At 35.2% G+C, this 26,963-nt stretch overlaps 1 protein-coding gene across 1 annotated transcript in view; it reads left to right on the forward strand.

Annotated features, from left to right (window-relative positions):
• The first annotated feature begins 6,541 nt into the window (after positions 1-6,541).
• The window catches only part of LOC143231606 (puratrophin-1-like), a 121,449-nt gene continuing 101,027 nt past the window's right edge, over positions 6,542-26,963 (forward strand). Inside the window, 3 exon segments of the mRNA XM_076466131.1 lie at positions 6,542-6,652; positions 15,554-16,477; positions 20,662-20,853. Of these exon segments, the coding sequence (XP_076322246.1) occupies positions 15,668-16,477; positions 20,662-20,853 (1,002 nt within the window). The 5' untranslated portion in view covers positions 6,542-6,652; positions 15,554-15,667.

Below are 26,963 nucleotides of genomic sequence, written 5' to 3' on the forward strand. Positions count from 1 at the left end.
GACATCGAAAATAAATTATAGATATGTATATGACTGGGAAAGATACCAATAAACATATTCAGTAGGATTGTAATACATTTCAATTGAAACAATGTTAGACAAAAAAGTAGCGAAGCGTAACTGTAAATATTTTGCGACAGTTATCGTCAATGTTAATATCTGTAATAATAAAAGGTGTGTCTGTTACCGCTATAACTCTACGGGGAAGAAAAACCTAAAATCCTGAAATTTTGCACATATACTAAGTAGATCATGAAGGTGTACACTTTGGTATTACTACTTAGCGTGAACGCATGCAAATCTTTTTAATGAGGTGAGCTAGCAAAAAAAAAGTATACAGAGAGAAATGGTTCCTTATGTTACAAATAGAAATCACAGACAGAAACGCACATGCAAGTATGTATAACGTAACCACCATAGAACTAAGAGGAAAGAATCTAGAAACCTGAAATTTTGCATCTATACTAACGGACCCTGAGGGTATGCAACTGGGTATCGTTACTTATCCATGCGCGTACACTTCTCTTTAATGAAGCAAACCAGTGAAAAATCACATAGAAAAGAAATATTCTTTTAAAATCAGTATTAGGCTATACTTTTATTGTTAAGCAGTATAATATAAAAGCCACTATTGAGCTCATTGTTACAATACGCACAGATTTTCTGTATATTAGAAGTTAAAGAAGACAACCACTTCTTTTCTATGTAGTTTTCTGCTAGATTGCCACTTTAAAAAGATGCACACGCACGTATATGTCTGTCTGTGATTTATATCTATAATTTGTAATATATAAAACTACTTCTTTAATTATAATATTATTACTATATAACATGTCTGTCTGTGGTGTCTTTAGGAAGACAACCGATACTGTCTAGCCTGAAGCATACAACGGTAAACAAATTGTAATAAATTCTAATAAAATGTGATAGAGTTTTGTAATATCAAATATACATTTTAGATATTTAACACAGTCGTAATGTGCTTTGATAATAACTAATTATTAATTTACTGTACTTTTTTATGTTTCTGGAAAATAAAAACGTTTAAAATAGTTTTCATTTTTTTCTATGCTACAACAGGTTTAGAATACACATTAACATAGTCTTCCAGAAGTATATCAACCTGTTTGTTTGTTTGTTTTGAATTTCGCACAAAGCTACACGAGGGCTATCTGTGCTAGCCGTCCCTAATTTAGCAGTGTAAGACTAGAGGGAAGGCAGCTAGTCATCACCACCCACCGCCAACTCTTGGGCTACTCTTTTACCAACGAATAGTGGGATTGACCGTAACATTATACACCCCCACGGCTGGGAGGGCGAGCATGTTTGGCGCGACGGGGATGCGTACCCGCGACCCTCAAATTACGAGTCGCACGCCTTAACACGCTTGACCATGCCGGGCCCATATATCAACCTAGTATCTTGAGCCAAGCATTTTCTTTGTATATATATAGTTCTTGGAGGTAATAGCTTTATTACTCAACATTTCATTTCACTTTACATCATAACTGAGTTCTTAAAAAACTCAATTAATCTCTACAACGAGACTTAAAACGATAATTATAAATACTGCCATTAATTGCTATACGCCCATTTTAAATCAGCAGCCAATTAATACTGAATTAACGTACGAGGAAAACTATTAAAAGTGCTGTATAATTCATTATCAGTTTGACGAGTACGAGCTTCCAGTGCAAAAGCGACATTTCAGTTAGGTTGTGTCATATTCAGCTGCTTGTTACTGAATTCAAGAACTCACTGGCACAATGACCCCCTGAACTTCGGTTTTAATGCTGTTTTTAAACATATAGGTAACTTTCTATATGAACTAGTGATTGTCTTTAAATAATATAACTTTTAACAGCTGTTTATAGCACACATTAGAATACAAATTACAACAGTGATGTATATGACGGAACAGATTGATGAAAATGTCAGTTTTGATTGTACTGAAACCAAATAAAAAACAACGAACGATTCGAAAAACGAATAAAAGCAAAAATAAACGAATTAACTTAATATCACATTCAAGAATGGAAACATGTCCAAATGATAGCTGAGATAGCCAAGACTGGCACTCACCATGAATAGCATAACCTCCAGTGACAGTTCCCAAAGAAAACGCAGGAAACACCTCTAGAACTTTTGTAATAATTTAATTCCAGTGTATATGTAAAAAGAGATATAATTATGGTGAAAATGTACCACACCTACGATTTTTACAGATTGTTGTAAGTAACAAAGACTGATTACATGTAGCGTAGCTATACTGTTCTGTCAAGTTCGTTGCTATCAAACACTTTGTTCTATTATCAGTACCAAAATAGACCAACGCTTTGTTATTCAGCGACTAAAACATGTTTAAATAAACATTGTTGTACATAAGTTTCATCTGGGGACGAAGTTGATGCCAAACGTCATTCATTAATCTTAACGACGTTACCTGTTATTACACCAGTTACGTTACAAGTACGGTACGAAAACACTACATTATCGCTGACCAATAAACTTGTGAATAGGTCTACGTGTATTTGTCTAATAGAGGCTACTCGATCAGTTAGCTTGAAAAATGCCAGTAGGTGAAAGAATGGAACTTACCGATTTTGAAGGTACTGGCACATTAAGGTTTTGTTTTGAATTTCGTGCAAAGCTACTCGAAGGCTATCTGGGCTAGCCGTCCCTAATTTAGCAGTGTAAGGCTAGAGGGAAGACAACTAGTCATCGCCGCCCATCGCCAATTCTTGGGCTACTCTTTTACCAACGAATAGTGGGATTGACTGTAACATGATAACACCCCCATGGCTGAAAGGGCGAACATGTTTGGTGAGACAGGGATTCGAACCCGTGACTCTTGGATTACGAGTCGACTGCCTTACCTCCCTGGCCATGCCGAGCAGGTACATTTAGCTGAAATACTATTAAAAATGGTGATTGTATTCAAAATGAAAGGAATCCTCACGAAACTTAATAGGTAATTATCAAAAAAAGTGCAATTGATATTTAAAGTGCATTAAATGGAAACTTTGAAATTAGATTTATATTAAATATATTAAGAGACTTTACAAAATGTTAAAGGTCCCGAAATGGCTAATGGTGAATGTAATAATTCAAACTGAAAAATAAATTTAGATACACGTTTTTAATCTGGTACAAATAAGATAGATTCATTGAAGAATAATCAATCTATATGATTATTCTACACTAATTTATTTTGTGCGTTCTTAAATTTCTTTGTTTCTTCGTGAACTCCACATGTTTTTGAAGCTAGCAAGACCAAACTTGATAGGTGGATCTAAATGGCTTAGAGGAGGAAAGGTCTTTGCCTATATGGTGTAGACTTCTTACCAAGAGAGCATCGAAAAGGTAAAACACGCTCGAAGGCCCATATAACCATGATAAAAATGTAGGAGAAGGTTGTAAGGGTAAGTAAACCTATTCCTGCATCATAAGATTGTGCGTTCCTTGTTTCTATCGGGATTCTAAGGAAGCTATATTTGAAATTGTGTTCGTCACTTGACCAATCAACGATCAATGAAGCGAGTACATGAGCTTTCGTAACCAAACAAAACAGACTTAGGTGGTCGAAACGAATTTTAATTCGAGCGCCTTTATGGTAACTGTAAATAATAATAAAAACAAAATTCAACCTTGCAACGGAGAGAAGGAATTTTATGTTGTTACGAATACTTTAGATAATAATGATAAGAAAAAGTACAGACAATAAAATTATTATTTTATGTAATCATTCGGCTTCATGTTACAGATTAATGAGCTCTTTGCTTATTGTATTTAACTGCACAAAAGAAAACCGAATTTTAAAAAAATGGAGAATAATATATAATAGGTTGATTTAAGTCACGTGTTTTCTGGCAATACACCTTTTATTTCAATCGTGTAAACTGCGGCAGAAACATTTTAGTTTCAGCTGTGTGAGTTAGGGTAAAAATCTCACGATTCATTCTTTTTTATAAGGAATGAATACACAGCCACTTGTTTTATGTGTCAGTGAAAATTCTTAACCGCTATGCTGTTGTTAACTTATTCTTTTACTATTGTTTTCTATTCAATTGTTACATTATTAATGTTTTATTTGCCCAGTAGTACTTTACTGTTGTTTTATTTTTAGTACTTCTTATTGTTGTATTTCTGTTCGGTATTAGCTTATTGTTGTGCTTTTCTTATTATATTGCTATGTCATTGTGCTTTATTGAGTATTTCTTTGTAACATTGATTCTTTTTCGGCTCGGCATGGCCCAGTGGGTTAAAGCGTTTGACTCGTAAACTGACGGTCGCGGGTTCGAATCCCCGTTGCACCAAACATGCTCGACCTCTCAGCCGTAGGGGCGTTATAATGTAACGGTCAGAGTTGGCAGTGGGTCATGATGACTAGCTCTCTTCCCTCTAGTCTTACACTGCTAAATTAGGGACGATTAGCGCAGATAGTCCTTGTGTAGCTTTGCGCGAAATTAAAAAACAAATATTAATTCTTACAATTTCCTACGAACTATTAGTCTGGTCTGTAAGTAACTGATGGGACCGTAGCTGAAACACAATGAAATAAAACTAGTATTGTTCTACCTTTTATTTGTCATTTAATTTATTTTCTATGATTTACTCATATATCATAGTAAATTAACTATTTAGTAAATGTATATATATATATATGTGTGTGTGTAGATTTTCTTGTACCGAATAATAGGTCAGTAACAACTCATTTTGTATATTACTTATCTTATCCAGTATGTAGTTTAAAAACTTGTTCCTGAGTCTTACAGCCACCACTTGCTAACCGTTTTTTTTTTATTTCACCATAACTCTTATGTTAAAAATTTCATTCACACTGTAAATCACATGAAAACATGTTACCTAAAACGTAGTTTTTGTGTTTACCAATAAAATTATTTTAATTTGGCGAATTTTTCGTCATTACTACAATTTTGATTTTGTAATTTCTTTACTCATGCAATTCTTTTGTTACTGGAATAAAATATAATTAGCCACAAAGCGACTCTGTAACCATTGCCTCTTAGGTGATCGTCTGGTATCTTTGCTGTTAACGGTTGAGTCTAGTTAATGAAATACTAAGCACCATGGTTGAAAAGTTACATGCAAAGCTTCACGTACCGTGTCTCTTACATTTACTTTTTAAGAAAGTTAATGTTAAATAGTAACTCTGTCTAATACTATATATAACCAAACTACATATTGAATTAAGTAAAATTAGTGCCGTGAATTACATAAACGCCAACAGACTTCTTACTCAGTGGCAAGCTCCATCTAGATGTCGACGGAACACTAACACAGCCTTAATTAAGTATATAACCTCTCGTGCCACTGGACAAGCTCTTACAGTTTAATTGACTAGTGAGCTTTGTCCACCAGTTAGGCTTAAGAGCGTGTTTACGAAACAAAAAAAACAACAACCCTAAGATGATAAGTTATGAAAAACGTATAGAAAATTCGAGAAAAGTAAGCATAGAAGTGGGGAAGGTTATAGAAATATCTGTGCTGTGGTTAATTCTTAGACTTTTGTTGTAATGTGTAAGTTGTTTATATTCTGTGGTGACTGTGTTAATTATATGATCTGTACCGAGTTATCAACTACACTGTGGTAAACAGTTGGCTCAGGTTAACTTTTGGTAACCCCCTCCCCAAGTGGCACAACGGTATGTTTGCGGACCACAACATGGTAAACATTTGTCTTATACTGAGCTAATGAGTCGCCGGCAATACCACATATACTGAGTTAACGAATTACCAGACTCAATGTGGCAAATATTTGACTCAGCTTAACCCATGTTAGTGTTGAATAAAATGATAACTTTGGAAGGTGGAATGGTTGAGTTTGTGTTAAACTATTTTGTTTTGAACATTATATGAGAAGTGGCCAAATTACCCTGTTATAGATGTCAGTCAGAAACAAGTTGTAATTAACATAAAATGTCAATAAATAGAGTGTGTAATTTGTAGTAAGTACAATATTAACTCAAAAGTTTATGTGATCGTATTCAAACTTATCTACAAAATCTTTCAGTTTCAGGTCACAGCGTGTTGTAGCAGATCTAACGATTTGTAATATCTAACATATTTTCTGGGAAAGAAATATTAATAATTTTAAAATTAAAATATTCTGTTTTATATCAAAACCAGAATGGACACGTTCAGTTTATTAATAGTACATAAATACTATTATTCTAGTTTCTTAGTTTCCTCTCTCGTGTATTACATCCCAATTCTTTCTTCTCCAACTAATCTTGTGATTTGTTGCCATGAGAGACATTAATGTCCAGCCAATGTTAAGAGTAGCGATAAATACTATGACACTCGTTTGTTTATAAGATCTTTATTCGGTTGAAGTTATAAAACTTGAATCCTTCACTATGGTGTCAACAGCAACAAATTTCTCTTGCTAGAAGACAATAAATGTGGGCTTTCTGTAACCCCTGCCCTCGGGTCCCCCCATCCCCCCGAAGGGAGAATTCGACTTCTCTAGCCAACCGTAACGCTCGAGCCACGCGTTCTTGACGCGCCGACTATTACAACTCTTGTTTGAACGCTGACGGGGTCAGTATTGCAAGGTTTCCCGCACTACAGGCACAGCGTGGATTAGGTTGCTGTACAGACGGATCGTGATGTGACCGAATGAGAGATGGTAAGACTCTTTTTTTCTAAGTTAAAGGGTAAGCATTGCATCTGTATTAAACCTTTGAGTAATCAAAAATATCTTAATAAAGCGGCTCAAACACAAGTCATATAATAGATAATGATAACTATGCAGTTTAGACACACTACCCAGTCATTTGTTTCCTTTAACTGAACTATATCTCAAGACATTTAAATACGGACATAACATTCGTTAGAAATAAAACTTAAGAAATTGTAACGGGCATAACACTGGGAATAGATACACATCCGTAACAAAAACTCTAGGAACGATACTTAGGGAACTGTAACACGTATAACACAAATAATAGTTACACAAACATAAGTCAAACTCCAGGAGTAATATTTAAATAACTGTAACAGGCATAACACGGGTAATAGATACACATCCATAACAAAAACTCTGGGTACAAAACGCATATTACGGGCAATAAATATGAAAGTTTTCGTTTGGTTTGTTTCGAATTTCGCGCAAAGCTACACGAAGGCTATCTGCACTGGCCGTCCTTAATTTAGCAGTATAAGATTAGAGTGAAGGCAGCTAGTAATAGCCACCCGCCGCCAACTTTTGGGTTACTCTTTTACCAACGAATAGTGGGATTGATCGTCATATTATAAAACCTCCACGGCTGAAAGGGCGAGAATATTTGGTGTGACAGGGATTCGAACTCACAACCCTTAGATTACGAGTCGAATGAATGCCTTGACCACCTGGCCATGCCGGGCAAAATATGAAACAAATAGAAAGAAATAGACCTACGTTCTATTTGTCATTAGTTGAACATGGTGAGGCCTCGTGTTTAGCGTTATCAGACTATAAATTTGAGGATTCGTGGTTCATGTTCCGTTGTTATGCAATTTTGAGTCCTGATTGTGCTGTAAGAGCGATTGTTAAATCTAACGATTCGACGAAATACAAATATCCCAGGTTCTGGCGATGGGTTTTGTTGACTATCTACCTTTTGTCTAAGGTTGCGCTAAACATGCTCGCCCTCCCAGCCGTGGGGTGTATAAATTCCAAGACAGCAATCTGTCATATGTCATGAATTGAGTCATTTTATTGCTGTGATATGATGAAGAAGATTTATTATGTTGCTATGAAAGTCATGTGGTGTGAAGAAGGTTGTTTCTGTTGTTGTAAAAGTCATGTGCTGTGAAGAAGGTTGTTTCTGTTGTTGTGAAAGTCATGTGGTGTGAAGAAGGTTGTTTCTGTTGATGTAAAAGTCATGTGGTGTGAAGAAGGTTGTTTCTGTTGATGTAAAGGTCATGTGGTGTGAAGAAGGTTGTTTCTGTTGTTGTAAAAGTCATGTGGTGTGAAGAAGGTTGTTTCTGTTTATGTAAAGGTCATGTGGTGTGAAGAAGGTTGTTTCTGTTGATGTAAAAGTCATGTGGTGTGAAGAAGGTTGTTTCTGTTGATGTAAAGGTCATGTGGTGTGAAGAAGGTTGTTTCTGTTTATGTAAAGGTCATGTGGTGTGAAGAAGGTTGTTTCTGTTTATGTAAAGGTCATGTGGTGTGAAGAAGGTTATTTAATTTGTTTGAGTGCAGATTACGATGAAAGTGTACTCAGTACTGTCGTGTGTTCCTTTTTGTATAAACTAAGCACTGAGTCTAACTATACATTTAAATATTATAATAGCCCTTAAATTAAATATTTTTTTATTTGTAAATGTTTTCAAAGGTTGAAATGAAGTTTATCCACTCTTTTATGGACTCGCATCAAAGCTTGACCTATGAGTCATTATATATCTGCTTATAGGTTAAAATGATTTTTGGCGTAATCATATGAGCTTAGGAGTGTCTTATTGCACAGGACGACAGATGTAGCTTGAGTTAAAGTGGGAAACACTGCAGGATATATAGAACTGTTAGAGTTTTTGACCGGCTGACTAGGGATGTATATTCCATGGCAGGGACAAGTATAGAAAGCTTGGACAACCCTGTTTGATAAACACAATAAATTATCAGACGTGAACATGCAACAGCTTATAGGATTAATCTAGGGTGGGGAAGTACAGGGTTAGTTTTGAGCAGAGAGAGTGTGGCTATTCACACTTACCACTAGAGGGCCAGTTCAACCAGGCAACAGATTGGTACATGTATGTTATGGCTCACTTACTGATAATGTATTTGTAGTCAACCAATCACAACAGGTGATAGTTGGGACACTTTAACACACGATAAATATGGAATTGGTTGTTATAGGTTTAACTTGGATATGTGTTTGTACCCAACCAGAACAACTAGAAGCTGGAAGGCCGTACCAAACGTCCAATTTGGACTTTGTTGTCACAGATTTACCTTAGATATGTGATAACAACATCCAGAACCTGGAGAAATAGGAAGACCGTATCACATGTCCTTTTGGACTTTCTTATCCCAGATTTACGTTAGACATGTGATAACAACATCCAGAACCGGGAGAAATAGGGAGACCGTATCACACGTTTATTCTGGACTTTGTTATCATATATTTATGCTATGTACATATAACAAATTAAATGGAATAGATGGGAGGTTGATGAAAGGGTACAACATTCAATTAAGATTCATACTATATACGCAGTGAGGATTGCAAGGGCAGGCGATAGGGTATCGGACGCTACGTCTGAAATTTGTATTCCCTCTAAACAATTCATTACATCCCTTAAAAGCAGTTTGGATTTATTACGCAAGTGTGCACCCACACACAAACAAACAAACAATGAACAAACCTTATGCAATCTCTGCTTTCTCAAGTTGTCTTTGTAGCTAAACAGACTAGAAATGAAAAAACAACAACAACATCAAAACTTATCAGGTGTAATGAAGCATGAACACCCGAGTCCACTGAGAAGATCAAATTGGAACATTGAGCCATAACATAAGCATTTCCTTCAGCTGTTGTTCACTTACTCAAAAGCTTTATTTCAACACAAACGTCTTAATCTCAATGAACGTATCAAAATTTAAATACAGCTTCGTGAAACAGCTTAATTTGTAGCCAGTTTGATAACTCAATGAAATAAAAGAAAACACGCGAAACTGATAAAGACCCTCAGAGGATGTGGTTGTGAAGAACAAGTTTGGTTTGTTTTGAATTTCGCGCAAAGCTACACGAGGGCTATCTGCGCTGTGAAGAACAAGTTTAGTTTGTTTTGAATTTCGCGCAAAGCTACACGAGGGCTATCTGCGCTGTGAAGAACAAGTTTGGTTTGTTTTGAATTTCGCGCAAAGCTACACGAGGGCTATCTGCGCTGTGAAGAACAAGTTTGGTTTGTTTTGAATTTCGCGCAAAGCTACACGAGGGCTATCTGCGCTGTGAAGAACAAGTTTGGTTTGTTTTGAATTTCGCGCAAAGCTACACGAGGGCTATCTGCGCTGTGAAGAACAAACAGTAACAAACTAAAACGTATTGATATAGTCTGTGTAGAAATTAAACAGTTTTAAATGAAACAACTGCAGAGTCACTTTTTCCTCACCCTGTAGATATTAACATAAAGGTGTTTTGTTGTTGTTGCCCAAACTTTTGGGTCTAATTTTAAGAAGACGTGTGTTACTAAGCATTGACGTTGTGGGTTTGTGAACTTTTATGAGCTGCTTATATCGATACTCACAGAGTTAATCTAACAATACTATCTGTCCAGTTTTTTGAAGAAACTGCTAACCCTTCTTTATTATATAATGACGCTTCAATCACCACAATTAGATTTGTACATCCATTGACGCACAGATCTAGCCAATAAGAGAATTTGATTGTTTTCAAGGACCTTTCTCCGAGTGCCTTGTTATTAGCTAATTTATAAAGATGCTTCAAGTACTTATAATTTGTTAGAGTTTTACAGCGATATCCTGTTAAAAAGAACTGTTTTATTTCGTTTTTCCCTACTAAATAACTTCAATTTTTCTTTTACATTTTTTTTTGCACCCAAGCAAAGTAATGTATGTTTTTTTACTGGTCTCCCTATCCGGTAGTTTTAGAAATGTAAACATAAGAGAAGCTATTTCATAATGTTCATAGCTGTTGAAGTTGTATTACTATTTTTAGAGCATTTACTTATCACATACAGTGACGTATCTACAATCTCGTTGTGAGACATCTCCAAACCGACGGTGAATATCCTGGTGGCGAAGCTTCTCGAAAGTTTTCCATGTGACGAATCTACGAGATTATGGAGGTTGAGTACTTTATGTCAAAGCAGTTTTGAAACATTGACAAGTCTAGTCATGCTTTGTCTAATGACAAACATCATGACAATGGCGCTGCAGCGTAGCTTCTATTGTAAGGATATTTTGCCTAAGCATACCACTCCTCCCTACGTACTTTCTATGCGACAGCTAATGTACGAGATTGATAGCTTTACAACGCTGTTGAACTGTCCATTAACACAAATTCATAGTCAAGCATATTGACTGGTATGTATACGTGTATAATAGCATAAATACCAGGCTCATTCTCTAGTTGATAAAGGTAAATGACGGTTTAACAAGACCTATGACTGGAATTCTTATATTGGTGAACCCCGAACCTACTAGCCTTGTTTCCAGACAGATAACTTTCTTAATTATGTTGCCTCTAGTGCATAAAAACTTTTGCCACTGAACTATGGTTTTATGAATTCTCAGCTGCAAGAAAACCCCACGTATTCTGCTTACTACACTTGGGGTACGAATATTTTCAAGTATCTCTCTGGTCGGTTCTAGTGTCCAAGTTTGATTTATATTCCTTTGTCTTCCAATGCCATTAAATACAAGGAGTATCTACACCTTCCCAAAAAAGAGTAATGTTCGGTGACATCACACTAATTACATATCGTCCAAGAATAATGTTAAGAGTGTAGTTTTAATTGGTGCTGTGCCAGCATTACTTTATATTAGTTGCGGTTGTAGTGAGTTCCTGAGTTGCACATTGAAAACCATTTTAATATAACGTATTGAAGTCTGTTTTACTAGTTTGGGTAAAGCCGTATTTAATATGACATCAACTAGGCCTGTGTTATTGTATCCTATTAGTTGAGATAAACATGTTACTTCATTTCTTAGTTCCAAAATCTTTCAAATCATAGAGGTTGTTGTTTTATAAACTGCTAGATCTCACTACAACATATTATAAAAAATACAATACAATAGGGACGGAGCTATGAAGCTCACACTTTCAACGTGTTTCCACAGACAACAAAATAAAGTGAGTTAGAAAGAGATTTTCCCTTTTAGTTCTGATTATCATATGCTCTATAAAAGATGCATGCATGCCATCTTACAATGAAAGCCCCTCACCCTTCACCCTCACTATGATTACAATTGTTATGTTTAACAGGATAACGTACAGTGTTAAAAATGTTGCTGACATTATCTTTTACATCTTTAACGTTGTCGGATTAGTAGCTAAACTGAAAATGTGTATGATAAAACAGACAGCTATTATGTCTGAATTTTATTTTTAGCCATTAGTCACCTCTCCTTTATTCTCTAAGATGTTTTTTAAACGAGCCCGAACTGGTTGAACATCTGAGAAGTGTTTAAGGTATTAGATTTAGTTTACCCTAGGCCTACAAATACTCTTTTCCATTTGTATATATTACACTAAATACGTGTCTTTATGTGTATCGCTAAAGTTAGTTACATTAAACACATGCGTTTTTACATGAGAAGCGTATATTACATCACTCAGGTGTCTTTACGTACGTGTATTACATTAGCCACGTATCTTTATAGATTACACGACAAACGTGTACTTACTTATACACCCAGTAAACTTTATTTATGAGTCACTAGATGCGTGCCTCATCCAAGACAAGTGTCTTTATGTACATAGATTATAACATGTGCTTTTATATGTATACACTACAGACGTGTCTTTACCTCTGCATATTACAATAGACTCGTGTCTTTTCAAGTATAGCTCACACGAGACAAGTGTCTTTATGAATGTATAGGACGTGTCTTTACGTATGTATATTGCATCAGACATTTATCTTTACGCGCGTACCTTATAACAGAATGTACGTTTACTTATGTGTAAATATTAACTAAAGTATACAGCCCTCTCTATATGCACATGAAGCAGACGTCTCTCTAGCAATGTAATCAGTTGTAGATCCTCAGCTGTAATAGTAACACACGCGATAGTTATTGAACCACAGTGGTAACAGTAATATTACATTACCATTACCGGTACAATACTTAGTGATCATTAATCTCCTATAGTAATTATAATATCACATTATTATTACCTCAACAATACGCGGTAGTTATTGGTCCACGTGATGACCTACATGGTTTTTGAACAGATACGGCATGGCCAGGTGGGTTAAGGCGTTCGACTCGTAATCCGAGGGTCGCGGGTTCGAATCATCTTCGCACCAAACATGCTCGCCCTTTCAGTCGTGCGGGCGTTATAATTGACGGTCAATCCCACTATTCGTTGGTAAAAGAGTAGCCCAAGAGTTGGCGGTGGGTGGTGATGACTAGCTGCCTTCCCTCTAGTCTTACACTGGTAAGTTAGGAACGGCTAGCACAGATAGCCCTCGTGTAGATTTGTGTAAAATTCAACAAACAAACAGTTTTTGAGCATCTCGACGTTTAGACAGGTAATTTACTTTTTCCCACTTTCCCTTTTATTATACGATCAATGAACAGTCCACAAAGTAGGACTGTACAAATATCCTGTGTTTTGTAGAATAACATGATTTTAAAACAGAACAGAGATTAGGACTGTATAACAGTAGCAGCATGTCGGTATTTAGGTCTTTATAGAGTTGGAAGCGTCAGGTTTTCTCTGTACATTTGTCAGTTTTCAACAGAATACTCCTTTATTTATAATACGAGGATCAGTTGTTATGCTATTGCATTAATTCTGACCTATTTCACGTCATATCCATATATGGCAAATGAAAACGTATTGTATACGATGAACACACTTTCACTTTTACCTTATTGTGTACGTCACACACAATACGAACAGTTCCAGTTGCGTTTTGCATATTTTTTTTCTATTAGTTTGGTTATTGTAAAACCGTTGTGCATAAATACTTTTTGGATATGGTATTCGGTAGATATTGTATATTCTGTATTGTTTGCAGCTTTCTTACGTGTACGTTTTGCTGGACATGGGTATTAAAATTTCCCGCCATTGTTGGAGGGCTTGTGTGTCGTTTGTCCGTGCCCCTGAGACGTTTTTATTGAATACCATAAGTGTGAGTCTTAAAATATAGATAAAAAAACGCGAGCGTTTTTTGTCTGACCGATAAGAATTGGTCAAAATTTAAAAAAATATATATTTAGTTAAATATCATACCGCCTAAACAATCAGTCTCTTCTTCTAGTGTTTGCTATAAAAGTACAATGGAAATATACCTTTTCAAATGACAACAAAAATCACCTTGTGTGAGATATGAAAACACACGATAACAGAACTTTAGAGCGAAGGTCACATATTGCTGTCTTAGAAAACAATCCTATGGGTTATAAATACATATATAATACTATTTCTTTACATTTGCAGAAATTAGGTGGAATGATTAACATTAACTTTCAGTCAAAACAAGCATTCTACTAAGAACGAAAAACAATATCGGCTGTTTATAAATAATAGCCTTTAGATGAAATTTAGGGCTAGCATAATCCGAGTCTGCTGTTTAACATAGATAAAGGACGGGTTAACCACTAGATGAAGTTTAGGGTTATCATGATATGAGTCTACTGTTTAACATGAATAAAAGTCAAGCTAACTTCTAGGTGAAATCCATGGTTAACGCAATACAAGCCTACTGTTTAACATTGATCAAAGTAGTGCTAACCTTTAGACAATGTCTAGAGTTCACGTGACACAGGTATATTGTTTAATGTGGATGGAAGTAATCGTAGCACTAGAAACTGTTTAATATCTCCTGAAAGTTCCCCTCTACGTTTTGTCTCTGACTAAAATATGTTCGTTATTCGAAAAATTCAGAGCTTTGAAATGAAACCAAAGCAATGCAATCGATTTTGTATTTATCGAGTAAAATTTAGTTTTTTAAAGATGTTTATAGATTTAGATCCAAAGGTCCTGACACACGGAAACACGACTTTCATCTTATCAACGACACAGATGATAATTTCCTCTATTCTACTCTTTCAGGCGTATTTAAAATAAGTTGTTTTAATGATAAAACAATCGAAGTAAGATTTATCGGTTTTATAAATTTTAAGAGATAAGAAAATTGTTTTAAAAATCAACACGCTAAGTTTCAATTGCCTCACTATTTTTGGGAAAATATGAATTATGCTAACAGAAGGTTAAACTATTAACAGAAAAATAGACACGTAATCGTAGGGTCCTGGATTCGAATTCCCGTCCCACAAAATACGCTCGCTCTTTCAGCCGTTAGGGCGTTATAATGTGGCATTCATTCCCACTATTAGTTGGTGAAAGAGTAGCGCAAGAGTTGGCGGTGTACGGTTGACCAAGAGTATGTATGATTAAACATATTTTGTTTCTATAAAGGTATGTGTTACTTTTGTAGCGTACTAATGTTATTGTATTCAATTATATGAAGAACTTCTTGATGCCGAGAAACCCAGTTGAAATAAAAATGTATCTCAAAACGGCTGGTATGGATATTAACACTTTTATTGATAAGGAGAGAACAACGTTTCAACCTTCCTAGGTCATCTTCATGTTAACAATTCTTTGTTGTTCGCTGCTTTATTAGTAAAAGTGTTAATACCCATACCAGCCGTTCTGAAATACATTTTTATATGAAGAACTGATGAATGACTCGTATAAATTGTAGGTGTAGTTTCCATAACAATTTTTTTCCTGAATTAACAGCAAGAGTAACCGTGTATTTGATATATAAACTAACTTTAAAATGTCATACTTTCAGACACGAAGCGAAGTTTGTTTTCAGAAGTTGTACTTCTCTTCTTAAGGAATAGGTTTGACCAATCGTGAAGGAAACTGAAAATCTTTGGCTCAGCTTTTCGGGGTGTGTCAGTCGGTACCCAGTGGCTTCAACAGAACTTGGCCTTGAAGTTTTTGAAGAGATGGAGAGTAAAGTTGTTTCGCTTCAGTTACCTGAGGTGTGTCGGGGAAGTTGCAAGAAGACAAATGGTAAAACACGTGCTTTTTCTAGTGAAGTCAGTTCTTGCGGTTCTGGAGCTAAGTTTAGTACTTCCTTTAAAGAAACCGCCATGCGTTGTGTTACCAAGGCAACAGAAGAATTTTCACCAAGAGTTTTGACTAACATGGATAGGTTGGTCAATAAAACAGACATTACTGAAACAGTTTGTGGCGCTTCTTCTGACAAGAGTAAAGACGTTAAAGATGAAACGTTTGTCCACTCGACTGTACGTGAGTCTCTGGTCTCTAATGTGAGAACCTCACAAAGTACAGTTGAAAGACCTGAAGAAGTTCTGAAAAACACCCACGGAAATGAGTTGGGTCACTCAGAATATGGCGTAAAGAAAGCTGTGAGCTCTACTAACCTACAGACCCTTTATGACAGTACTCCATATGTACGTCATCAGGAGTTAATGCGCACAAAATCTACCGAGTCGGTTATTCCAGCTCCTATGTGTTTTTGGAGCACTGACTTTCAGTCTTGTATTGGAGCGGGAAATAGGTTTTGTAGAAACAGCAATTTTAATAAACATGGAACTGTCTCATCACGACTGAAGTTAATCGGTTCAGATTCTGACCTTACATTTGCTAGCCGAGAATCTACACCAAGAATTTGGGGCAGTAGGGTTATCGCTCAAAGGCCAAAAGCTATACGTATGTCCACTCCACATCTTTCAACCTTCACAGAACCAGAAGCACTACCATCAAGTCGACGAAGCTTTAACTTTATCAGCGTAAGTCCAATTCTATTTCTTTTGTTTCTTTGTGTGAACAAAATGTTTGTTTGTTTACACAGAAAATGGTGCTAACATTTTTTTTACTGTTATTTTTTTTCTTAATCAGAGTACCCTCTTCTTTTAAACTGATATCAAAATTTAACAGGTATTTAATAGGATAATTAAGGTTTCACTTTCATTTATTATAACGCTATATACGTGTTAAGCCTATAAACGAATACATTTTCTATTTTATGTCTTTTATTCCTCAAATTTCATAGAATAAACTAACCAATCGAAAATATTAATTTTAAGTGATGATTTAACACACCATAATATTAAAGGTTTTTTTCTTCTCGGAACTAGATTTACGATATATTATTATTTATCAGTTTTTTTTACGGTTATCATTATGTTATGATTTACTTAGATTATTATGGCGTCAAGTTTGATAACACAGGTGTTGTCTTATTTGCTAATGCGTCTGTTTGAATTGACGATCTATTAGATTTTCAGCTTTCGATGTATGTTATATTTATTTCAAAAATTCGTTCAAAGCTACACAAAGGCAACCTGCGCATAGTTGTCTATAATTTTGAAATGTTAAAGCACCTAATTAATAGCATCTCCACACCCCGCCAATTCTTAAGCTACTATTATTAAACCGAACAGTAGGATTTCATTGACACTTTTTTATAGTGCCATTGAAATCCCACTTTTCGGTTTAATAGTTGCTGCACAATTGCTCTCAATGCACATTAGATCTAATGTGCATTGAGAGCAATTTTACAGCAATCGATAGCGAACCATAAATTCTCAGGTTCACAGTGCGGGGACGCTACCTTTCGGCCACATCCAGACTATCTTTCTAATACACGAAAATAAATTTACGCTGTAATTTCTTGTGATTTCAAAATGTTTGGGAAAAATTTCGTACTATTTAATTCTCACATAGTGATAAAACTTACATGCATTCGATCATGAATTACCCTGTTCCGTTGATTTATTGCTTAATTAATTACAGCTTTTGCTGGGAGTGTATAATACTGTCTGATTAGTTAGTCAGTATTCAAGAAGATACGAACATTTTTTCACGCTTTTCAGCGCCCGAACTGCTTCAGATCACCTGTTTTTAAACCTTTGACTCTTAAGTGTCTGGCACCACATAAAAGAATTAGTAGGTGATGTAGGTATTTGTTTCGGAACTCAAAATTATCACGACTTGTACTTTGTTTTAAATCTTAACAAATATCTAGAAGAATAATTCACTACTCAGAAAGTACGGTAATAAGTTGCATAGTTAAACATATTTATTCTTGTTCACTTCCCCATCTGTCGAAGTCTCACGGTTCGAGAGTTTCCTTATGTCGCGTCCTCTGGCGATAACTTTATTGATTTGTTAGTAGCTACAGCTATGCCGAGATTCATATGCAGTAATGGCGTGATGAATATATGGTAATTATTAGGTTGTGAGTATCTCTTGTGAGATTAAAAGAGGAGAATTCCTGGATCATTGATGGTCCTGCCAAAAGAAGGCGCCACTACACCTGTGATCTCTGGTGCTTCTCTTGTCCTACGGATCATAAAAGTACAGAACTCTGGCGCCAACATCCCATCATCTCTTGATCATTTTTTAAAAGCGAAAACTAACAGATGTTATCGAATTCAATGCTAAATGGGGAAAAAGTAGAAGGGTTTATTCGACAAACATGATATTGTCTTCATTGTCTCTTAGTCTCTGCTTTCAGGACACATTTAAGTAGATTTTTAATTTTTGTTACCAAAGCAAGTTGACAGAAAACAATATTTACCTACGTATTATACTTACAGCGCCAGCTAACATTAATTGAGTTTTTATATTCTAAAACCATTGGAATTAAACTAGCAATTGGTAGAATGGGTCTTTAAATGGCAACATAGTTTTTGTCCTTTTTTTCTTTTTTATTATATAGCAGCTCGTCAGATCAACAAGCGTTCCTACTGTTCCATCTTTTAATCTGAGAAAGAAAAATTGTAATACATTTAATAGTCAACTTTTCTATGCTAGTAAGATTTTTATTTTATACTGAAAATATGTTTTTAGTAATGTAAACCAGGTGACAATGTTTTATATGAAAAGCAAATTTTCGACTTTTGCGCTGATATAAATAAACGAAAAGGGTTACAGCTATGTTTGTCATTTTTGTTACACAACTAACAAAGGAACAAGACAGATAGACTGGCAAAAGACACAAAAATATGTTATTAAAAATACCTGGAATTTGATACGTGTATTATTCAGTATTCATAACGTTCCGTACGCCTTGAGTATTGGATATAAACATGCGTAGCAGTTAAACATATAAAACAGCTTCTGACGTTGTAACTGTTAGGTTTAGATGCATGTAGCAGTTACAACTTTTACGATTATCGAAATCATCCATGTACCACTAAGGTAGGGAAGTTCAGTAAACACAACACACAGAAGACATGGACCTGCCACTATGTTTTATAACACTAACTAAATCATCACTCTGTGACTGAAAAGTATGAAACCAAAGGCTTTATCATTTATTATTATTTAGTTTATCTTTATATTCAAATTGAATTTTATATGAACACTATTCGTTGACAAACGAGTAGCCCAAGAGTTGGCGGTGGGTGATGATGAATAGCTGCCTTCTCTCTAGTCTCACACTGCTACGTTAGGGACGGCTAGCACAGTGAAGCTTTATGCAGGATTCTAAAACAAACAAACAAATCTACCTGAACAAAATTTATCTACAAGAGATTACCGAATGAATAAGTAAAAATACATGAGTCAGATACTTTAAACAACTTTAAACACTTAAAGTTATTTTGTATAAATTTAAGCGGGGTAATGAAGGATAGATTAGATCAGGATATTATAAGAACTAAATGAAATAAAGTATAAGAATATATGAAAATCAACCACCATATCTCCCAGACTAATTGTTGTTGTGATGTATAATGGTATTTGGAGATCACCATGTCTGTTATATCCAGTGTCGTTGTGATGTATAATGGTATTTGGAGATCACCATGTCTGCTATATACAGTGTTGTAATGTATAATGACATCTGGAGATCACCATGTCTGTTATATCCAGTGTTGTTGTGATGTATAATGGTATTTGGAGATCACCATGTCTGCTACATCCAGTATTGTTGTGATGTATAATGGTATTTGGAGATCACCATGTCTGCCACATCCAGTGTTCTTGTGATGTATAATGGTATTTGGAGATCACCATGTCTGTTATATCCAGTGTCGTTGTGATGTATAATGGTATTTGGAGATCACCATGTCTGCTACATCCAGTGTCGGTGTGATGTATAATGGCATTTGGAGATCACCATGTCTGCCACATCCAGTGTTGTTGTGATGTATAATGACATTTGGAGATCACCATGTCTGCTATATCCAGTGTTGTTGTGATGTATAATGACATTTGGAGATCGCCATGTCTGCTATACACAGTGTTGTTGTAATGTATAATGACATTTGGAGATCGCCATGTCTGCTACATCCAGTGTTGTTGTGATGTATAATGGTATTTGGAGATCACCATGTCTGCCACATCCAGTGTTGTTGTGATGTATAATGACATTTGGAGATCGCCATGTCTACTATAACGTAATAATTAAACCACGGTTTAAAACAAAAGTATATTAAACCTTAATCAACGTTTAGTGCTAAAACATAAAGCTACGAGTAAAATACCGAGACGAAACATGAAAGTAACCAGTAAAGTAGAGTTATGTAACAAGTAAAGTTCAGTGAATCACTAAAACCACAGTGATGAATTATTAAAGTAACTGGTACAATACATCAGTTAGTTAGGTCACGTATTTTTTTCCTTCCATTATCATTCCCCATGTTGAACAGAAAACGCTGGTTAATGAAATTAACATTTGCTGTAAAATTCATATCAATGTTAACATTGTAGCAGCCAGTTTGGTTGCTACTAATAGTGATATCACTCTTTTTAAGTCACTCACTTAATTCTGTCTTTCCGCACTTTTTTTTTCACAATTGAGATGTTTTAGATTGGATACTACTGGATGTAATCAAACATAGAAAAGAATATGTTTGAACACGTAAAACACTAAAGTCAACACTTTGTGGCGATATTCTTTCGTTTGTGGTCTAATCGTGAACAGTTTTATTTTATCTATTTATCATTACTTTTGTTTACACAGAAACCAAGCGAAGTTGCTCGTCTCACGGAGTCAGCTCTTAGCGCCATCTACCACCCGTTTAATGCAGTGAAAAAAACGTTAGTACGTCAAGCACGCGACATACTATTGTGCCGCTTCTTTGGCGATTTTCAAAAGTTTAAAGAGGAGTTTTTGACACCAGCAGCTTCCCTTCTTGGGAAGTTCCAAGAGAGGGTAAGATAATATCTGTAATTTTCTGAAAAGTAAAAATACTGTATTCTTTATATTATTCTTTTAAGTATTTGTTAACATTTATCCAAATAATGTTTGGTTTTATTCTGTTCTTATTAAATATTTGTTGTTTTTATTGTTGTTACACAAACAACTAAAACATGGGCTATCTTTGCAGTGCCTATTTTGGGTATCGAAACCTGGTTCTTAGAATTATGAGCCTTCGGACTTACCACTCAAGCCCGACATGGCCAGGTAGTTAAGGCTGTCGATGCGTAATCTGAGGGTCGCGAGTTCGAATCCCCGTCGCACCAAACATTCTCGCCCTTTCAGCTGTGGAGGCGTAAAATGTCAGTCCCACTCTTCGTTAGTAAAAGAGTAGCCCAAGATTTGGCTGTGATAACCAGCTGACTTCCCTCTAGTCTTACACTGCTAAATTAGGGACAGCTAGCACAGATAGCCCTCGTGTAGCTTTGTGCGAAATTCAAAAAGAAACAAGCTTACCAATGAGTCGTTAGAGGGAAATAAATCTACACAAGTTTAAAAGATAGTTATACAATACAAGATTTTGATTAAGGAAATACGAGCTTTATATATAAAATGTACGATTCTGGCGTCTACAGTTTTAATTATCTACTTGTCTTCTCCTAATGTGAGATTTTCTTTCGGTAGCTAGGTTATGGGCTGGCTCTTAATGTTGTGAGTTTTTATTGAGGTATAACCAGATTATGGGCTAAATTTTACTGTTCTAAGTTTCTGTTTAAGTAACCAGGTTATCGGCTGGTTATACCTTAATAGAAACCCACAACAGTAAGAGCCAGCCCATAACTTGGCTACCTAAACAAAATCTCACATCAACAGAAGATAATCAGATAATTAAAACTGTAGACACCAGAATCTTACACTTTACAGATAAATCTCGTATTTCCGTAATCAAGATCTTGTATTGTATAACTATGGGTAACTTTACATATATGTATGGACATTTATCAATTAAAAAGATATGTCGCTTTAGATCTGTAGAGCAGACTCTCAAAAGATAAAATGGATTGTTTATAGTTATGACATTCTAAAGTTGAGTCAGATAGCAATTTGTTAGTTTTAATAATGAAACTTTCCACGGCAGTTATTCAAGAAACTTGCTTATCTTTTTGACAAGAGAAGGAAAATGGGCGTGATACAGTTGCCCCGGCAGCATGAGCTATGGTTTAGAGAGAGATAACAGCTACCCCTGCACATCTACCCCTGCACATCTTCAGCTTTTGAACCCTTTCCAGCAAACACCAAATTTATTCAAAAACCAGGTACAAAACTAAAGTCCATACTATGTAAAAACTACACTGAAAAACACAACACCAAAATTATTTATAAAATACAATGCAACAACTGCCACGACTTCCATATTGGAAAAACGGTAAACAGATTCAAAGAACACAAAAAAACACCTTCACACGTTTTGAACACTTCAAGTCAAATACACACAACATAACTATAATAAACATCCAGATACTAAGTAGGGAAATAAATATAAGCAAGCGCAAAGTAAAAAAAAAAACTATTTATACAACAACTCAAATCAAAATTAAACCAATATAAAGGAACACCTTCATACCTATACTAATTAATAACCTAACATCTACCTGTAACGCCCTCTACAATCCTGTACGTGTTTACACTATCGTCCCTAAGACATGTGCCTAGCAAAGTTTAGTTGCAAACTCTCTCTTTGTAACATGAAGATGATCTGGGAAGGTCGAAACGTTGTTCTCTGCTTTATTAATAAAAGTGCTAATACTCATACCAGCTGTTCTGAGATATAAAGTTTCGTATTGATCAAAGGACCGAGACTGATGAGGATGGATCTCTAAAATCCACATTTGCCATTCTAATAGACAAAAAAAAAAAATTTACCACCACTGAGACATGACAAATGAAGATGGATATTCGATAATAACGACCTCATTGTCTCTACTGGATTCTATTATACAGTGGAATAGCACTATACGCTTAACATAAAGCTATACAATAGACTATATTTTCTGACTTTATGTGCTAAATAATTTAAAAAAAATTATTCTGCAGTTTAAAATTATAAAACTAAGCTTTAAAAGCTTACGATACATTATTTGCACCTCCTCTATAATATATAAGAAAATATATTGTGATTTATTCTTCTTCAGGTTTAGTCGTAAAAAACTTTGAACAGTGTGAACAACTTCAAAGTGACAAGTGAGGTAAACTGTATGAGAGCAGTATATTTTTTTAATGTATAGTAACAAATGTTATTCTAAATATGTGAAAGTGAAGAATCGAAGTGGGTTATTTAATCTTATGAAGTTGGACCATTGTAAAACGTTTCTCAATTCCTGCAGAATTAAATTATAGAAACGGAATCTCTTCATTCATTGTACAATAAAACAGTAAAACGAAGAACGCTGCTCAAAAGTTTTAGAGTTTAATCCTGAACAATATAGCAACTGTCTAACGCATTCCAGATGTTTCATAGTTGAACAGTTGAAGAATGCAGCACAACAGTGTAAGAATGAACAATGTGGACACCGTGCGGATCTTGTTCATTTGAACAGTGGAACATTCTCTACGTGTTTCATAGTAATATATTTGAAGAAAAATTTGTAGATATGGTAAAATAGTATTGGAAAATTCCCGTGGGACATTACTAAATCTATGGACTTGCAACACTAAAATCAGGGATTTCATTCCACTCAGCAGACTCAGCAGATAGCCCGATGTGGTTTTGCCATAAGAAAAACACACACAATATTCTAAAATATATCAAGACAACGTTTTCCTAATATTAAGATTATGTCAAGATATTGCGCAGTCGAACATTTGAAAAATATTATATGGACCTCGTACAATAGTAAAGTAAAAGCATTTTCCCCTTTTAGATGTCACTGGAACCACTTTTTCTATATTAATGTGGTTTGTTTTGTTTTAAATTTTGCGCAAAACTACTCAAGGGTTATCTGCGCTACCCGTCCATAATTTAGCACTGTAAGACTAGAGGGAAGGCAGCTAACCATTACCACCCACCACCAACGCTTGGGCTACTCTTTTACCAACGAATAGCGGGATAGACCATCAATTATAACGTCCCCGCGGCTGAAAGGGCGAGCATGTTTGGTATGACGGGGATTTGAACCCGCGACCCTCAGATTACAAGTCGAGTGCCTTAATCGATATGCTGGGCCTGTCTTAATGTGACTTTTATTATTAGCTTGACTTCCTGCCTAAACTAATACTAATTACTTTCTTGAATGGTTCCTCACATTTAAGCTTGGCTATGCCACGTGGTTAGGGCGCTTGACTCGTGGTCTCAAGGATCGAGGGCTCGAATCCTCGTCACACCAAACGTACTTGCTTTTTCAGCTGTGGGGTTGTTACAATATTACAGTTGATCCAACTAAACACTGGTAGAAGAGTAGCCCAAGTGTTGGTGGTGGGTGGTGATGACTAGCTGACTTCCTTCTAAATTGAGGATGATTAGCGCAGGTAGCTCTCGTGTTGCTATGTTGTTGTTGGTGGGTGGTGACGACTAGCTGTCTTCCCTCTAAATTAAGGATGATTAGCGCAGGTAGCTCTCGTGTTGCTAGGTTGTTGATGGTGGGTTGTGGTGACTAGCTGCCTTCCCTCTAAATTAAGGATGATTAGCGCAGGTAGCTCTCGTGTTGCTAGGTTGTTGGTGGTGGGTGGTGATGACTAGCTGCCTTCCCTCTAAATTAAGGATGATTAGCGCAGGTAGCTCTCGTGTTGCTAGGTTTGCGCAAAATCCAAAAACAAACAGATTCTAATATTGTTTATGTTATTGTTTGTTCTCATAACGAGAATAGAGTTTGATGGTTGGGAGCTTCAATAGTAAATATGTTACCAGACGTTACTGAATGAATTTTTGTAAATACTAGTTTATTTACATAGCCCCAAGTTATATTTTCTGTGCATTGTGAGCTAATTAAAAAGCTAAAAATGTGTTCTATTATCAAATTATTTACCAAAACAATGTGAGAAAGGCTGCTGGTTGAGATAATTTTTGGTTGAGTTGTCATAATTGCTGGTTGAGTTCATCAGATTTAGTTATGTGTTACAAAGGTGAAATACGTGCTGAGTATTTAAGTTGTTTCATGATAAAGCAATGACCGCATCTAAATAATAATTATTTTGTGTTACTTTGTGTTAGCCAGCTAATTCACATTTAAACTTTATGTTTAGACTGTATCAATGGGTAAATACAAACAGTTATCTATCTTTGACCTGGTACAGGCTGGAAATATTTATAGTAGACTGTTAATTACCAGAAATTATTTATAGTAGACTTTTAAAGTTGTCAGAAAGGATTTGAAGTTGACTGTTAAAATCGTCAAAAATTATTTGTGGTAAATTTTTAAAGTTGACAGAATGTATCTATAATACACTGTTAAAGTAGACAGAATGTATTTATAGTAGACTGTTAAAGTTCACAGAAAGTATTTACTGTAGACTGTTAAAGTTGTCAAGAATTATTTGTGGTACTTTTAAAGTTGTCAGAAAGCATTTAAAGTATGTTTTTAAAGTTTACAGAAAGTATCTTTGGTGGACTGTTAGTTGTCAGAAAAGATTTATAGTAGACTGTTAAAGTTTACAGATAGTAGACCGTTAAAGTTGTAAACAGTGTAGTTTATTACTAAAGATATAAAATATTTTCATGGACTTTTATTTAAAGTTTTACCATATAAATATCTGCGGCTTGCTACACGTTTCGAGTTTTTTAGAAATTTCTTGTTCAACAAAACAGACCGGCTACTGTTGTTATTATAATTTCATGTTATATTTTTAAGCAATTTAGAATATCCATGGAAGAGGAAGGTTGGAGGTAATAGCTTCTTTTTTGAACAATATCCTATTTCCTTCTGGAAATGTGGTTTACATATCCAAAATACGGTCACGAAACTGTTCTTTGTCCATGAGAACGCTCATTATTTCAGCCCACCACTTTCTTTAAATCCACTGTTCTTTAATTATTAAGGAGAATTCAGAGTGTTACAAGTTGTTTCTATATAGACTTGATATTATCGTACATCGGGGAGTATCCCATATCACTACCACCACCAGGTGGAGTCACCAAATTCAGAGTTGAAGCTCGACTTTTGACCTACTATTATTTTTTGCTTTTAGGTAACTAGGTTGAACCGTGAGCTTTGATGACGAAAAAAGAGAAATGTGCTTTTGTTTATTATTACAATAAACAATGGTTGTATATCTAGAATGTGACTGTTTTAATCTTAGTTAAGTTAAACGGTACGGACGTTTAATTCAGGAAACAATATTAAAAACTCTTATGTTTTGCAGCATGTAAGCTGCATATTGGTTCATGAACTACGTGACTAAGTTAAAGTGTCTATTTAACACACAGTAAATGTTCTTTATTTTCCTTGGTTTTTTAGAAACTTACAGGCTCATAAACGACCATGAAAAAGTACTTACGTCCGTTTAAGTGCAGTAACAAATGTTAAGAAGTACTCATGTCGAGATAATTTTAGTAACAACTGTGAAAGAGTACTCATGTCGTTTAAATGTATTAAAAACTGTGAAATAGTAGTCCTATAGTATAAATGTAATAACAATTGTGAAGGAGTACCCATGTCGAATACATGTAGTAACAACTGTGAAAGAGTATTCATGTCTGTTTAAATGTAGAAACAACTGTTAAGAAGTACTTATGTCGTATAAATGTAGAAACAAGTGTGAAAGAGTACTCATGTCTTTACAAATGTAGTAATAAGTGTGAAAGAATACTCTTGTCCTTATAAATGCAGTAACAACTGTTAAGAACTCATGTTAAATAAATGTAGTAACAACTGTGAAAGATCACTTACGTTCGTATAAATGTAGTAACAATCGTGTTACTAAAAATGATATTTTTCTCTTATGAACGAATTTAGTATTCTCCTGTTCTCAATCTCTGTTCATTTGTTCTTTTATTAAATATTATTTGTTTTTTTCCATTAATAGCATAGGTAATGTTTTCTGTTATCAATGAATGGGTTTTTCTAAACAGTGTTTGTTAAAAAATCTATGAAAGGCAAAAACTGGTAACTATTAAACTTTAAATGTTTAAA

The sequence above is a fragment of the Tachypleus tridentatus genome, chromosome 11 (genome assembly GCF_004210375.1).
Source record: "Tachypleus tridentatus isolate NWPU-2018 chromosome 11, ASM421037v1, whole genome shotgun sequence".
In the NCBI taxonomy this organism is placed as follows: Eukaryota; Metazoa; Arthropoda; class Merostomata; order Xiphosura; family Limulidae; genus Tachypleus; species Tachypleus tridentatus.